This window comes from Lampris incognitus, chromosome 6 (assembly GCF_029633865.1).
Source record: "Lampris incognitus isolate fLamInc1 chromosome 6, fLamInc1.hap2, whole genome shotgun sequence".
Classification (NCBI taxonomy): Eukaryota; Metazoa; Chordata; class Actinopteri; order Lampriformes; family Lampridae; genus Lampris; species Lampris incognitus.
Window position 1 is genome coordinate 61,320,954 of NC_079216.1, and position 14,999 is coordinate 61,335,952.

Here is a 14,999-nt window from a genome sequence, read left to right on the forward strand (position 1 = left end):
GTCTGATGTAAACCTTTAACGAGACCCCGTGCCTCCTTAAACCGGGTGGATGGTAACGGTGTTGGGAGGAGGCTCTCTGCAGGGTAATTCCCTTCTGCACACCCGGAAGGGCGCTGGGCTGGTGAGCGAATGACAGAATAGGCGCAGGGGGGGGGGGATACCGGTTGTCTCGGTGGGACGGGTGCAGAAGGGTGGATGGTGGATCGGGTGGGTATAGCAGTTTGAAAGAAAGGAGGTTAATCAGCCGCAGGCTGCTCTCCTCCCTTCAGCATCGGGTGATACGGAGGAAGCTTCAAGCGGAGAGGAAACTCAGCACCGAGTCCAGCCTTGAGCATCGAATTGCGCTGATCTGATAAAAGATAGGAAAGTCTGCCCGACTCCGAACACGTCTCTCGGCGCACTACCCAGGGATCGGGATCAGCGTCAAGACGTCACCGTTAGCGTGCCAATGGGTTAATTCACTAATCCCAGATGGGATATTTGGCACATCTAAGTGATTTTAGTAAATGTAATTGCACAACTCTCTCACATACGACTACAGACGGGATGTAGGCTGGACGGTATCGGGTCGGGTTTTGAAGGCTGCGGAGGAGACGGGGTTGAAGAGGCGGATTGATTCGGCGCCGGCTTGGCTGCGCGGCGCCTTCGGAGCATCAAAGTCGTGAAAATCTACAAACTTCTGAGCGTGTTTTCGCCTCTCGGGATGACAGAAGCCCCAACTCCTCAAAGAGCTAAAATGCCATGCTTGTATGCGATGCTCTTTTATAAACTTCTCTATATGTCTCTTTGTCTGCAGAGACGGCCTGACTGTAGCCAGAACTGAAGAGGAGACAGGCCTTATTCTGGTGTTTTGGGGTTTTTTTTTTTTTGGGGGGTTTTTTTTATGTTGTTTCAATCACCAGTCTGCTGCAGAAAGGAGGCAGCATGACGGCGTGACAAGTGCTGTACTCCTCTCGCCTTTGCTGTTGTCTGAGTTTGAGCCTCATAAAAGGAAGCGGCCCTGACAACGCCGGAGGCGGAGGATCTGGCTCTGCGGTCGGAGCGCAGACGAATGGCAGCACAGCGCTGAGCCTTTACAAGGAGTCGTCCTTCACTTGTGTTGCCAAAGTCTCCTCGGGGCAGCAGCACAAGACGCAGCCTCTTATTTACCATATACAGGATCTCTCTCCTCTCCCTCCTCTCTCTCCCTCCTCTCTCTCCCTCGCCCTTAATGAGCCAAGATATTCAGCAACACAGAGACAGAGGGGGCCACGCTTTCTCCAAAGAAGCTGTGGTTTTCCCTGAATTAAATAATGATAATTAAGAAAATATTAATCAAACTCGGGCTCTGTAGTTGTGTTGGGGGGGGGGAGGGGGAGGGGGGTGGGGGGAGCAGGTCTTCCAGCTTAGCCTGTAGGAGTTCTCATTTAAAGTACGCCTGCGACCAATGCCGCTCGCGGGCAGGCGCACACACACACACACACAGACACACACACAGACACACACACACACACACACAGACACAGACACACACACACACACACAGACACACAATGAAACGCGGACCTTTGTGGCCTACTGCTCTATAATTAAACAGCCGTCGGAGCGCGGCACAGGAGTTGAGGCCGGGTACGGAGCCTCTTCAAAGAGAAAGCGGATGAGGAGAACCGTCGGGAAGCCGTCGATTCTCCAGGTTGGAAGTTTTATTCAATGCGATGAATTAATGAATAGCACAAACTAATACCTTCCCGACGCGCGGTCGGTGTAGCTGGTGGGCCAGCAGCAGCAGCTATACAGCTGTATGGTGAATCTTTAATGCCGGTGGCCCTGGAGCGCTGCCCGGGCTGTGTGTGTGGGGGGGGGGGGGGGGGTTTGGGGGGAAGTGAGGATCCAGGATCTCCACCGAGCCGTGTGGTGGGAGAGGAGTGTTACTGGAAGTTCGAAAGACGCCGTCGTGCAGAGGCCCACAAGTTGGTAGAGGTCACTGGTTAGCCATTTTTTGTCTCCCCAGTTGTGCTTGGCCAGTTACCCCAATCTCTCTCCCGAGCCGTCCCGGTCGCTGCACCATCACCCCCACCCCCCCCACCCCCTCTGCCGATCCGGGGGAGGGCTGCAGACGACCACATGCCTCCTCCCATACGTGTGGGGTCGCCAGCCGCTTCTTTTCACCTGAGGAGTTTCACCAGGGGGACGTAGCGCGTGGGAGGATCGCGCTATTCCCCCCCCCCCCCTAAGTTCCCCCTCCCCCCCCCAGAACAGGGCAACCTAACCGACCAGGGGAGGCGCTAGTGCGGCGACCGGGACACACACCCACATCCGGCCTCCCGGCCGCAGACACGGCCAGTTGTGTCTGTAGGGACGCCCGACCAAACCGGAGGCAACACAGGGATTCGAACCGGCGATCCCCCCTGTCGGCAGGGAACGGAATGGACGGCTACACCACCCGGACGCCCCCCGCTGGTTAGCGTTCATCCCAAGGCTGCGAGTCAAAGTTCAAAAAGCTCCATTTCCAAACGCGTCATGAAGCGTCGCCCTCTCGTTCGGCTCTTACGGAGCAGTTACAACGGAATGTTCTCCACCCTTTAAGGTTTGGCTCTGGTTGTCACGGTAACGCAGGGCATCCCGTCTCCCTCCCCGGCACGCTTTGCGTTTGACATTCATGGGGTTAAAGTCCTCTGAATGATGAAGTGGCAGTGTTCGGGACGGTAGATTGCAGCGTTTCAAGCGAGAGGAGGGTTCCCCCTTGGGTGGGCCCCGGGTCCCCACGGGTCGGCCCTGAGCAAGGCAGCACGTTGTACCGTCCACATAAGAAATAGGGATAACATGGAGGTACTCTCCTCTTTATGACGCAGGGGTTGATCCGCCATGGTGTCCGCGCGTACATCTCGAACTCTCCGCCGTGACAAATACCGTCATATCCTCCTTTACACTGCACTTCCCCTTTATCGGCAATAAACACGAAGGTTTAACGAGCTCGTCGACATTATTTCAAAATGATCATAAATTCGGTGTCTTGTTAAAACGTGCAGCCGGCTCTCTCGTCCCAGTCATTCCGCCAGACACACACGGGTTTCAGTGGTGAAGGTTATAGTCCGTCATCCCGGGGGGTAAAAGATGCTGGAAACCCCAACGTCATATCACTAAAATCTAGTCCCCCCCCCCCCATCTTCCCCTGGTCCATGTGTTCGGTAGTGCTGAATGTGTCTTTGGGGGCCATTTTTTTGCTTATGCTGTGGTAGAAATGCCTTGTCAACACTGTGGCGGATATCTCTTCCTGAGAGACCGCAAACTAAACAGCAGAAACACACTGTATAGAGAGGCTTGTTTAGTCGTATGCAAATCAACCTCGCCGGGGGGTGAAATTAACATTTTTAATTAAAATATTAGCGCCAAACAAACACAGAAAAACACACTAATGATTAAATCATCTTGAAGCAACCATCTTACTGGAAATCGACGAAGATGTCTCATGAATCCTCTGCACGAACGCGCGTTGTGTGTGTGTCGTGGGTTTGTCGTCGACTGACTGTGAAAAGTCCAAATTCTCCCAAGATGCCAGATGGGGAAGGTGCAGCTTTGCAATTACAAGAAGCTATGGAAGGTGGCCCAAATCTTAAACTTGCACCTTTCTGTATCCTCCCATCACCTTTCTGTAGTTTATGTGAATGACATGTGGATGTGACCTGTGCTTAGTGACGGTCCACACTGCGCTAACAGACAGGAACTCAAACGATGCTGAGATGAAAACGTGGGATTCACAATCGGATATTTCGTTTTATTACAAAAAAATTTGGTTTTAAAAATGAAGAGGACGTCAAAGCAGTTCTCTACCAGGCATCAGTCTGAGGCCATGAATGAGAGGAGTGGGAGATCTGCGTATTGGTCTACCGTACTGCTCTGGCGCCCTCTACTGGATACTTGGGCGAATTGTAGCTAACAGTAAGCCTCCATGTAAATGGGTCAAGATAAAAAATGTGGGCAACACTTCATCAAAGTTACTTCATCGCCAGTTACCCAGACGTGCAAATGTGAGTGTGTTGGTGCTGAGAATCTAAGATGATCTCCCGGAATGTAAAATATCAACGCTGTAATGTCATATTTGGGGGGGGGGGGAGCAAAAATGTGAAGTCTTGGCCCTAAGCTTGTTGCCATTGTGTGTAATCTGTGGTCCAATACCCATCCTGTCTCTCACACACACACACATACCCTCCTGCGCATGCAAAGTGAGCGAGGATAAATTCATTTCTTTATATCTTTAGTCATCTCCCCCACACAGGCTCAGCAGAGCCCTCTGGAAGTCTCCCTTGGTGTGCTCCTACAGAGGAGACAGAAAGCCATGCAGGTTAGGGGGGTGGGGGGGGATGCTTTTAAGTACAAGAACAAGACCTGACAGAGAGACACACTGTAAAGCAAAGAGGAGGAGGTTGTGTTGTAGGATTCTGACACTTACACCGACGGTCTTGTAAAGAGACTGGCCGTGGTGGGCCTTGAATTCTGTACGGATCTTCATGAGGTCCACCTCACAGCGTGACACAAAGATTCTGGTCACGACCTTTTCCTTAGCGCCCTTACTCTGATTGCACAAGAGAAAATAAGCATTTAGATAGCAAGTAGTCAGCACTTCACACTGGAATTATAAGTGATGCAATGCTGGTGTAAGCCATTTTTTGCAACTCTTTTCCTGAAGGAGTATTGCGCTTTCACTTGCAGCTGTATTTCATAGATCTGTTCCCGAAAAGTGTGACAGTTCAAACAACCAGAAATCAGGAGGAAGAAGAAATGTGCTATAATTACCTTCATGGCTTCACTGAGTCTGTTGGCGAAATAGAGCTGCTTATTTTCAAAGCACTGGACTGGGATAAAGAGAGAGCAGAGCATTTTTTTTTTTAACAAGAAACATACTTTGTAAAGTTAGAGGTGTCCTCTTTGAAGCGATTTGTGAAGTGCTATGACGCCTGAGCCACTGAAATTAACCCTACATTACAGGATCTCTTTAAATCAGTTCATTCTGTTTCAAGTGCATTTCAGAGTACATATGCGTGAACGAGAGGGAGGACAGCCGAATGGTGAGGATGCAAGGAGTGGAGGTGATGAAGGTGGACGAGTTTAAATACTTGGGGGGGGGGGGGGTCAACTGTCCAAAGTAATGGGGAGTGTGGAAGGGAGGTGAAGAAGAGAGTGCAGGCAGGGTGGAGTGGGTGGAGAAGAGTGTCAGGAGTGATGTGTGACAGAGGGGTACCAGCAAGAGTTAAAGGGAAGGTTTACAAGATGGTTGTGAGACCAGCTATGTTATATGGTTTGGAGACAGTGGCACTGACGAAAAGACAGGAGGCGGAGCTGGAGGTGGCAGAGTTGAAGATGATGAGATTTTCATTGGGAGTGATGAAGAAGGACAGGATTAGGAATGATTATATTAGAGGGACCGCTTAGGTTGGATGGTGTGGAGACAAAGCAAGAGAGACAAGATTGAGATGGTTTGGACATGTGTGGAGGGGAGATGCTGAGTATATTGGGAGAAGGATGCTGAATATGAAGCTGCCAGGGAAGAGGAGAAGAGGAAGACCAAAGAGGAGGTTTATGGATGTGGTGAGAGAGGACATGCAGGTGGTTGGCATCACAGAGGAAGATGCAGAGGACAGGAAGAAATGGAAATGGATGAAGAAGAAAAAAAAGAAAGTGTATTTACCAAGTGTGAGGAAGGACTTCTCCAGGTCTCCTTTGACTTCCTTGCGAATGCTCTCCTGCATATCGTAGGGGCTGTAGTTCTTGTACCTCTCGAAGACTGGCAAGAGAAAACACCATTGGCTATCCACTAAACATTAGCGCCAACCTTTAAAAAGTGTTCAAAAGCAACCCAACTACTGAAAAGGATCCAAAACTCTGACTATGAAGAAGTTGAATATCAAATAACTGCCCAATCAGAAAATCTCTTCATGATGTGGAGGAGAATTGGAGAGGAATGAACACTGTGGTTATGTGCAGTGCTGGAAATGTCACGACATTACAGGTTTGGGAGTAGTACCTTTCTGCAGGTGGGGAACGGACCTCTCAGTCATAATGGAGATCCAGGTACCCACATCGGTTCCTTTTATCTTTACCCCGGCGTCATACAGAGCCTGAGGACCATCAACAAAACACCTCTGAAGAGAACCAGCTCTCAAAGTTCATGGCATACATCATTCTTTACACAGACGGTTGGCCTTTTTGTAGACATTTGAACAGAGATTCCTTTGCAAAACACGTGACCAACAATTTGAAAAAGCATGCCCACTTTTAGAAAATGATCACTTGCACAAAATGAAAACACATTTTGGTCCTTTTAAAAGGATAATAGGTAGCTAAGTTTATCTGGAAAGTTATTTTTGATAATGAACTGTGTTACGTATAACTGAAAACTGAACCTCAGGAAATCAAGTTTTCTGGGAGTCGAAGCCTTTACGTGTTAGCCGCCTATTTAATTCAAAAATTGATATGAGCGTGGAACTTACTCTGGCATCCTCGTCAATCTTCTCATAGTCTACAATACTGGATGGGTCTGCCCTTTTCGCCTGCACACAAATAACAAATGGCTCAGATAACAGTTTTAAGACACAGCATTGTATGGAAATAAACTATAAAGCTAGGCAGCGCCGGATCTGACCTGCACCAGCGCTAAGAGCAGCTTAGCAAAGTTCCCTGAGGTGTCCCCTGCCACATCCTTCTCCAGCTCCTTCTTAAACACTGTGGAGAAGAACATCCACATTTTAATCAATTACGTGACTCCTACCTCGTGAGACACAGCTGATGCCAGCCATCGCTTGCAGTGATCAAACCTTAGCTCTTTTTGGTAGCATTATATGTTTATAATTATGATGTCACCCTCCCGCCGGTGTTATCAAATAGGTCAACTTTGTATGCGAACAGTGTATGAGAATAGTGCTTGAAAAGTTCAGTGAGTTCAAAACAGTGCAGTGTCCATCTTAAAGAGTCACTTTAGTCAGATTCGTAGTCCCATGAAAAAATGAAAAGAGGGTGGAAATTTTTGCCTCCATTACAGTTGAATGAATGAGAGGTTTCTAGAAAATGGCAGAATATGGCAGTTCCCTCCAATATATTCAAGCAAGTGGAGTTTGTTTCGGGAAAATATAAGAAATGTATATTTGCACGAGAAAGAGGTGAACTGATGGCACACCATTGAGTATTTTGTAATTGCCTCATGAAAAAAGGCTCGATACTAGTTCACACGAGTTGATAAGATGTATATTTTAAGTACATATAACTTTCTTATTTCAACATATTTTTTGAGACTTGTGTGAGACTTACATTCCTTGTAGACGCTCTTGATCTCCACCAGCTCAGCATTGCTGCGTGAGCACACAATCTCAATCAGGGTCTCTTCATCTGTTCCTAGGCCCTGAAACAGAGAACAACCTTGTATGTTCATTTGAACAAAACATGCTTTAAAAACCATCATGCGAAAAAACAAGGATGATTTTTTTTAATACTGTAACTCCCTGCTCAAGTAATAGAATTACTACCTTTTAACCAGGAGAGGGCAGTGTTGCTATGCAACCCAACCAACAGTACCAATTCATTCACTGAAGACTCCCTACCTTGGTATAAACACTCCTTACCTTGATGGAGCCTCTGATCTCTGAGGCGTCATACTGGGCTGTGCTCTTCATCAGTCCCAGAATGAGTGTTTCCAGAGGGCCAGACAGTGCACCCTTCAGAGCTGTGATCATGTCCTAAAAAAAGGAAGAACAATAACTTGATAACAATGTTCAAGCGAGTCCCTAATTATCAAAAACACTTCATTACGGAATTTCTAGAGCAAGGCTGGTTTGGCTTGTTGCCCTTGTTCCGCTCTGTGCTTTGTTTGACTGTACCTTCTTGGCTCTCCTCTCATAAGCAAAGGCAATCTCTCGTCTCTGGGAGTAGGTCCTCTTGGTAAGAATGTCAATGATGGTCTGCTCGTCTACTCCTAGAGTCAAGATTGCATCACATTCAGAAGCTGGCGGCATTTGAGTTTGACATTCATTCACATGGATAAATGTAATCAGATTACATTTGACTACTGGAAATCTAAATAAATCGATGACAGATGGTTCCAAGACAGGCAATTTGCATGTGTAGAAATACTAATTAAAGACCATTTTGGTTAGACCCTGTTGCCTTATCATAACATGCCTTATCTTTCAAATTGGGAGAGGGATACCATAAGGCAGGACTTCTCAACATTCCCTTGAAATGCATGGGGATGGGGTCTGAGTAATACCTGGAAAACAATCAGTCACGTCGGTAGGCTCCTATGTAATGAAACCTATTTTAGTACTCCAGCAAGTAGGTTGGACTTTAGTAATGACCGAGAAACAGACGAAAGCTAGTCCCTGTTGAGTCAGCCAGCCAACTTGAGCTAATGCTTTCTAGAGATCATAGGATTTCCCAAACTGAATAAATCCCACACATATAAACACAGAACTGCCTAGCTAGCTCAATCTTGTTGTAACTAAGAAATATGCGGAATTTTTTTTCCATGGACAGATTTTGCTACTACGTCCGTGATTTTCACATGCATTTTTAAGCTAGCATGTATGCAATATGTATAGTTCTAATCAATGGCGGAGTAATATTTGTAGCGATGAGACATTTTTAATTTGAGCACGGCTAGGTGTGCTGTCACGCTGATTTGATCACAGTCTAAATCAATCAAATCTTACTTTATTCAGACACAAAGGTAGGTCCATGTTAAAGACAACAACAAAGAAATACAACACAAGACAAGAACACAAAAATATAGCTAAAAACAGCAGTTCACAAGTCCACAATGATTAAAAGCTATACAGACATTTGTTCCAATGTTTCCAGAAACAAGAGGAGTACCTGGTGTCACTTTGTGTAGGCTCCCTTAACAGCATTATAATTACATTCTTGGAATCAATTAATCGGCACATAAATTTATACATAAAATTCCTCAACACAGCATGAAAAGTGGGAACATTACTAGTCACAAACATAATGACTTGCACTTGTCCATCTTGGAAGCTTGAGCAAGATTCTGAATGCATCATTATATGCTACCTGCAGCTTTTCCATTTTTGCTTTACTATAAGTGCACCACAAGTGGGCTGCATAGAGTGGAGTACAGAATAGGGTGGAGCACAGTAGGCCCTAAAAAGAGCAGTTTTAACATCATCAGTACACATTTGAAAATTGCGTGCCAGCATATTGGCTTGTGCATACAGTTTGCAACACTGGCGCTGCACATCATTGTTGTCACATAGATCATTCCTAATGATGTGACCCAGATATCTAATTTTGTTCACCACATTTAGGGCTTGGTCTGCCAAGAAGAATGAGGGAAAATGTTGCTTCTGATTCTCCGTGGTTTTAGCAATCATGACAACACTCTTTTTAAAGTTAAATTTAATGTCACGCTGCACACCATAACTTGAGCAGACTCTGAGCAGTTGCTGTAAGCCAGCACTATAAGGAGACAGTATGACCAAGTCATCAGCGTACATCAGATGGTTAATAAGACTATCCCCCACCATACAGCCAGTCTTACACTCTTTTAACTTTTTGGAGAGATCATCCATATACACACTGAAGAGAACAGGCGACAGTATTCCACCTTGTCGGACCCCACTGGTCACTGGGAAGGGTGCAGAAATACTCTTACCCCATCTGACTTGCATGGTTTGATATGAATACCAAAAATGCAAGATCCTTATCAAATAAGAGGGGACCCCTCACTGTTGTAGTTTAACAAATAATTTACCATGATTAACTCGGTCAAAAGCTTTTGATGCACCAAAAAAAAAACAACACACAAATAATGTAGTGTTACATCTTCTATATTTACTAACAATTTCCTTCAGAACATATATGCACAAATCTGTGCTGTGTTTATTTTTAAAGCCAAATTGATTGTCAGTAGTTGATATATATTCTTGAAGCCTATCCAAGAGAATTTGTTCCAATACTTTGGAAAGTATGCTAGCCAGAGCAATTGGCCTATAATTTTCTATGCTGGATATTTGACCAGTTTTGTCTTTGATTACTGGCACTAGCAAGACAGACAACATAGAGTCAGGTAGGATGCCATACATTAACAATCCAGAAAAACACACAGCCAGTAACACTGAGATTCTGTGGCTGGCATACTTCAGATGTTCTGCTGTTATTTGGTCAAGGCCACGTGCTTTGTTCACTGACAATTTCTCAATGGCATCGCGCACTTCATCAGGTCTAATAACCACATCATCATTGGTAGAGACATCGCCAACATTAAATCCATCACTCTTTACGCAATTAAAAATGTCTCTATAGTGTTTTCTCCACATGCTGGGTGGCAAGGGCATCTTACTATTAATAACCTTAACTTCCTTCCAGAAGTCATAGACGTTATTCTGCTGAAGCCTTGTGCCCATGGAGTTTGCCCTCATGGCCTGCTCAATGTCTAGTTCAGTGGTTCTGAACCTTTTTGGGGTCCTGGACCCCCTGCGTATTTTTGATCTACCCTGAGGACCCCTCCACCTGATCTTCGGGGAGGTGGGTTGCAATTTGATAGAAACAGTAGAAACTGCATTTTAAATTGCATTATAGCATTTATTCACTCTTTGGGGCAAAAATAAGAGCTGTCAGTTGTAACTTAGATATAACAAAACAGAATTCTTATGCAGTAACTTTCAGATATATGTAACAAAACAGAATATGTATTCAGTAACTTTCAGATATATGTAACAAAACAGAATATGTATTCAGTAACTTTCAGATATATGTAACAACAGAATTTTTATGCAGTAACTTTTAACAATGCAAACGGGAGCGAGATCTCTTATTAAAATACAATAAATTACACTTGTGAAACAGATGTAATTAGAGAAAAAAGTCCTGTTACCCTTTATAGTTTAGGTAGATAAAGGTCTGTCACATTTGAGTAAAATAATCCTATTTCCATAAATGTCATAGGATCTTTTTTTAAAGATATTTTATTTTCACGGACCCCTTGCAATTACACCACGGACCACTAGGGGTCCGCGGACCCCCGGTTGAGAAACACTGGTCTAGTTGACCAATCAGAATGCTTGGTCGGAACTACCTGTTGTATAATTATTATCAGCTTGACTAATAAGCAACCTACACACTCGATTTTGTGTATAAGGCCTATAAACAGACATAAATAATGCTGTCTATGTGTGGGTGCGCTGTCATTTATTGCCCCCCCCCCATGGTGCTCCGACACCAGATTTTGTTAAACGGGCTAGTCTATTAACACTATCTTGGCCTCGCTATTATGACTCCTCTTCTATTGCCCGGCGGTCTGTTTTCCTAGTAATCGTTTCATTTAAGCGTCAGCTGTGCAGCGCGTCCATGTCGCTGCCCCCCTTTAAAGCTGCACGCTTTCACTCGCTGTGGACGTGACGTCTGATTGTGACGGACAAGCCGGGGCCCGCTCCGGTCACCTCGCGCTGACTCACTCATGACGCAGCTGGTGTGACGTTTTCTATGACGTGAGTTGTTGCTACAGAGTTAACGCGCGTTAACCGTTACAGCGGAGTATTCGCTTTTGGGGGGGGGCGGCGCACTTCCGCTGACGTAACGAGTGTGGTTGTCGTCAACTCAAGCGACGCTCTGTTGACGTCACCTGGTTCACGCGCTCCTCCGCTTCGCTCCACGTGTGTGCCTGTGGGGGGGGGGGCGGAGTTTCGCCCCGCCCTCGTTGAAACACAGCGCTCGGAGGAGAGGGACGGAAACCAGCGCGACCGTAAATGACAGTAACGAGTAGCCTACCGGTACGCGAGTTTTCGTTGGGTTTAGAACCAATCAGAGGCGGAGTAGGGCGGACTTTCGCGGAGGATTCCGTCGCTAGCATCCGCTTGACCAATGAATACGTGGATCCGGCTTTTGTTACACCTTTTGTGCCTCGGTCCAAGCAACCGATGGCAGGAGAACAATGGCATATATAAGTGAGTTGATTAAAGTGAGGCATATATAAGTGAGTTGATTAAATGTTATTTTGTTATCGCCAATCGTTTCGGACCTCTGACCTTAAATAAAAATCAGATGCGGACCTTTGAGTAACAAGTTTGAGAACCCCTGCCATATGGTGACAGCAATTTTTCATAGCAGCGTCAAAAGCTAGAAAAAAAGAAAAAAGGTCGGTGGCTGGGATGGAGGTTGTGCCCACATTAACCCGATGGAAACTTTCCTAGCAGAGTTAAAACACTTAAATCCAGGAAGCTGACTCACTGACATCAACTTCTCTTGTGGCCATTCCACAAAGAGAAGAAGTAGAAACAAACAATGGTTCCCAGAAACCATATGCATCATCTTACCCTTCGTTTTGATAGCAGTCTCTATTCTGGCAGCATCTGTATTCGGGTCAAAGTCCTTGGCAGGTAGGACAGTGGGGTAGGTGGGTTCACTGGCCTGAAAATTCAAAGCAGGAAATTTTATACACACACACACACATATATATATATAAAACAGCTCCCTCTTCTCCTTTTTCGGGTGGTGTGTCTTCCTCAAGCTCGGGTCCTCTACCAGAGGCCCTGGGAGTTTGAGGGTTCTGCGCAGCACCTTAGCTGTTCCTAGGACCACTCTCTTCTGGACAGAGACCTCAGACGTTGTTCCTGGAATCTGCTGGTGCCCCTCTCCCAGTTTGGGGGTCACAGCCCCTAGTGCCCCTATTGCCACTGGGACTACTGTGGATTTCACCTTCCACATCCAATCTAGTTTTTCCTTCAGTCCTTGGTATTTTTCTAGCTTCTCATGCTCTTTATTCCTGATGTTGCCATTGCTCGGGATTGCTACATAGATCGCTACTGCTGTCATATATTCAAAGGTTTGTCACTTACTTCACATACAATTACAATAAGCAGTGAAATTATATTTTCAGCAACACTAATACTATTAATATCTATATACACATAATACAATGAAAGAAAACCACTTTATTGTTTAGTTACAATGACTTTTCATTTTGCATTTAACCCAGCAGTGGGCAGCTGCAGTGCCTGGGGACCAACTCCAGTTCTTCTTTGCATTGCCTTGCTCAGGGGCACGGACAGGAGTATTAACCCTAACAGGCATGTCTCTTTGATGGTGGGAGGAAACCCACGCAGACACGGGGAGAACATGCAAACTCCACACAGAAAGGACCTGGGACGGCCTGGGGTTCGAACCCAGGACCTTCTCGCTGTGAGGCAACAGTGCTAACCACTGAGCCACCGTGCCATGTATTTGTGCCCATCTCTGCAATGGGGGACTTCCATGAACTTACCCCAACATTAAGTGAGAGTTGGCCCAGAAACTCGGATACCATCGCCATTTTGACCAACCTGCAAAAAGTGATAAAAATTACAGTTTGCCAGCTTAAGATTCAGACTATCAGTTTTGCTGCATCACACTTCAGTTCCTTCACATTCAATGCTGAAGTTGAGCAAATGTTTTGCTCTATGCAAAGGTCATGTTTGTTCTGTGTTGTGTAGAAACAATCACATTCCTCCCTTAAGCACTGTCTTGTAAACAGGCACGGAAACCAATCTGACACCATGGCTTTTGGCCCAAGTGAATCATAAGACTGTCCAAATCTAATTATGAGAATCTTATTTACTGTGTTTTCATGTTGTAGGGAAGAAAAGGAGCATTCATGTTGTACAGACATGTCAAAGCAAATATAACACATGTTATAACTGCTGAATCATCAAAAAGCCTCATTACTAAACGTTAGATTGCGTTAAATGACCAGGGATAAGTGTACTAGCTGAGGTTGACGTGCATCCTCAAGAGAAAACCAGGAAGACACACCCTGAAAAACGTGTCATCAGCCTCTGCACTGCGGGTTCAGTGAGTTTTACACAGCCAAAATCTCATCAAACACAACCAACCTCCTTAATAAACACAACACACTCGCATAGACCAAACCAAAACTACGGGAAGTCAGCACAAATTATAATGAAATGTAACATTATCAGCAAAAACTGTCCTCACAACTTACTTACTAAAGCACAACTTAGCAAGCAGCTGAGGAAACCTATGAGCTTGGCACAGAGGCAGAGTCCTCATTCAAAAGCCCTGAAGTATTACATTGCTTATAATGGAAGATGAGTGTAAGCTTACTTGACAACGCTGAGATGATACAGAAAGAGTCCCGGCTATGTAGTGTGGACTGGGTGTGGAACATAAATACCAAAGGGTGTGTCTCAGACCTCGAAAAGGCTTCCCCTTTTCGCTTCCACCGAATAAGATGCCCCCCCCCCCCTCCCATCTTTTCTGTGTGCTCTGAGTATTGAGACTCCACCCTGGCTCCACTGGCAGGCCTGGCTGCCTGCCTCGGCCTCAGCCAATACCACAGCAGCTAATGAATTCCTCAGAGGGAACTAAATAACCGGTCCATTTCAGAGTCGGAAAACTTCATAAAACACGATATTGCTTTTGGGTTCCAACAGATTTATCAAATGAAAAAAAAAAACCAAACAATATCCCTAACTGGTGCTTCAGAATGCCAATGGCTAAAAGAAACTCCTACAAATGGTCCTAAGTTCCTAGTGTGTCTAACCCTCCTCAACAAGGACAGGTGAACTATGATTATATGGGGTGTCTACAGATGTGCCCGATATGTGAAAGGTGATTAAATATGTTTTGTGTTTTTGCTGTGGCTGAGTTGAGGCCAAACATCGCTTAAAATCAAGACTTGACATTAATCCTCGCTGTTAATTTCACATTTCTTACCATGAGACCACCGAGCAGAGGTCTCTGTATCCACCAGTCAATCATCAGACTACAATATGAAAGTTCCTGCTGCTACTACTTTCGGCTGCTCCCGTTAGGGGTCGCCACAGCAGATCATCCGTTTCCATCTCTTCCCGTCCTCTACGTCTTCCTGTCACGCCAGCCATCTGCATGTCCTCCTCTTCTCTGGCAGCTCCATATTCAGCATCCTTCTCCCAATATACCCAGCGTCTCTCCTCCACACATGTCCAAACCATCTCAATCTTGCCTCTCTTGCTTTGTCTCCAAACCGTCCAACCTGA

General features: G+C 45.7%; 1 protein-coding gene across 1 annotated transcript; it reads right to left on the reverse strand.

Moving 5' to 3' along the window:
* Positions 1 to 3,338: 3,338 nt before the first annotated feature.
* On the reverse strand, positions 3,339 to 14,185 carry LOC130113795 (annexin A2-A-like). The gene is made up of 13 exons (XM_056281433.1): positions 14,086 to 14,185; positions 13,247 to 13,304; positions 12,300 to 12,393; positions 7,848 to 7,942; positions 7,593 to 7,706; positions 7,282 to 7,372; positions 6,620 to 6,699; positions 6,468 to 6,527; positions 6,002 to 6,095; positions 5,666 to 5,761; positions 4,774 to 4,832; positions 4,430 to 4,552; positions 3,339 to 4,294 (listed from the first exon to the last, which is right to left on the reverse strand). Exons 2-13 carry the CDS (start codon positions 13,292 to 13,294, stop codon positions 4,235 to 4,237), a joined length of 1,014 nt encoding a protein of 337 aa, XP_056137408.1. The 5' UTR covers positions 13,295 to 13,304; positions 14,086 to 14,185; the 3' UTR covers positions 3,339 to 4,234.
* Between the last annotated feature and the right edge of the window lie 814 nt (positions 14,186 to 14,999).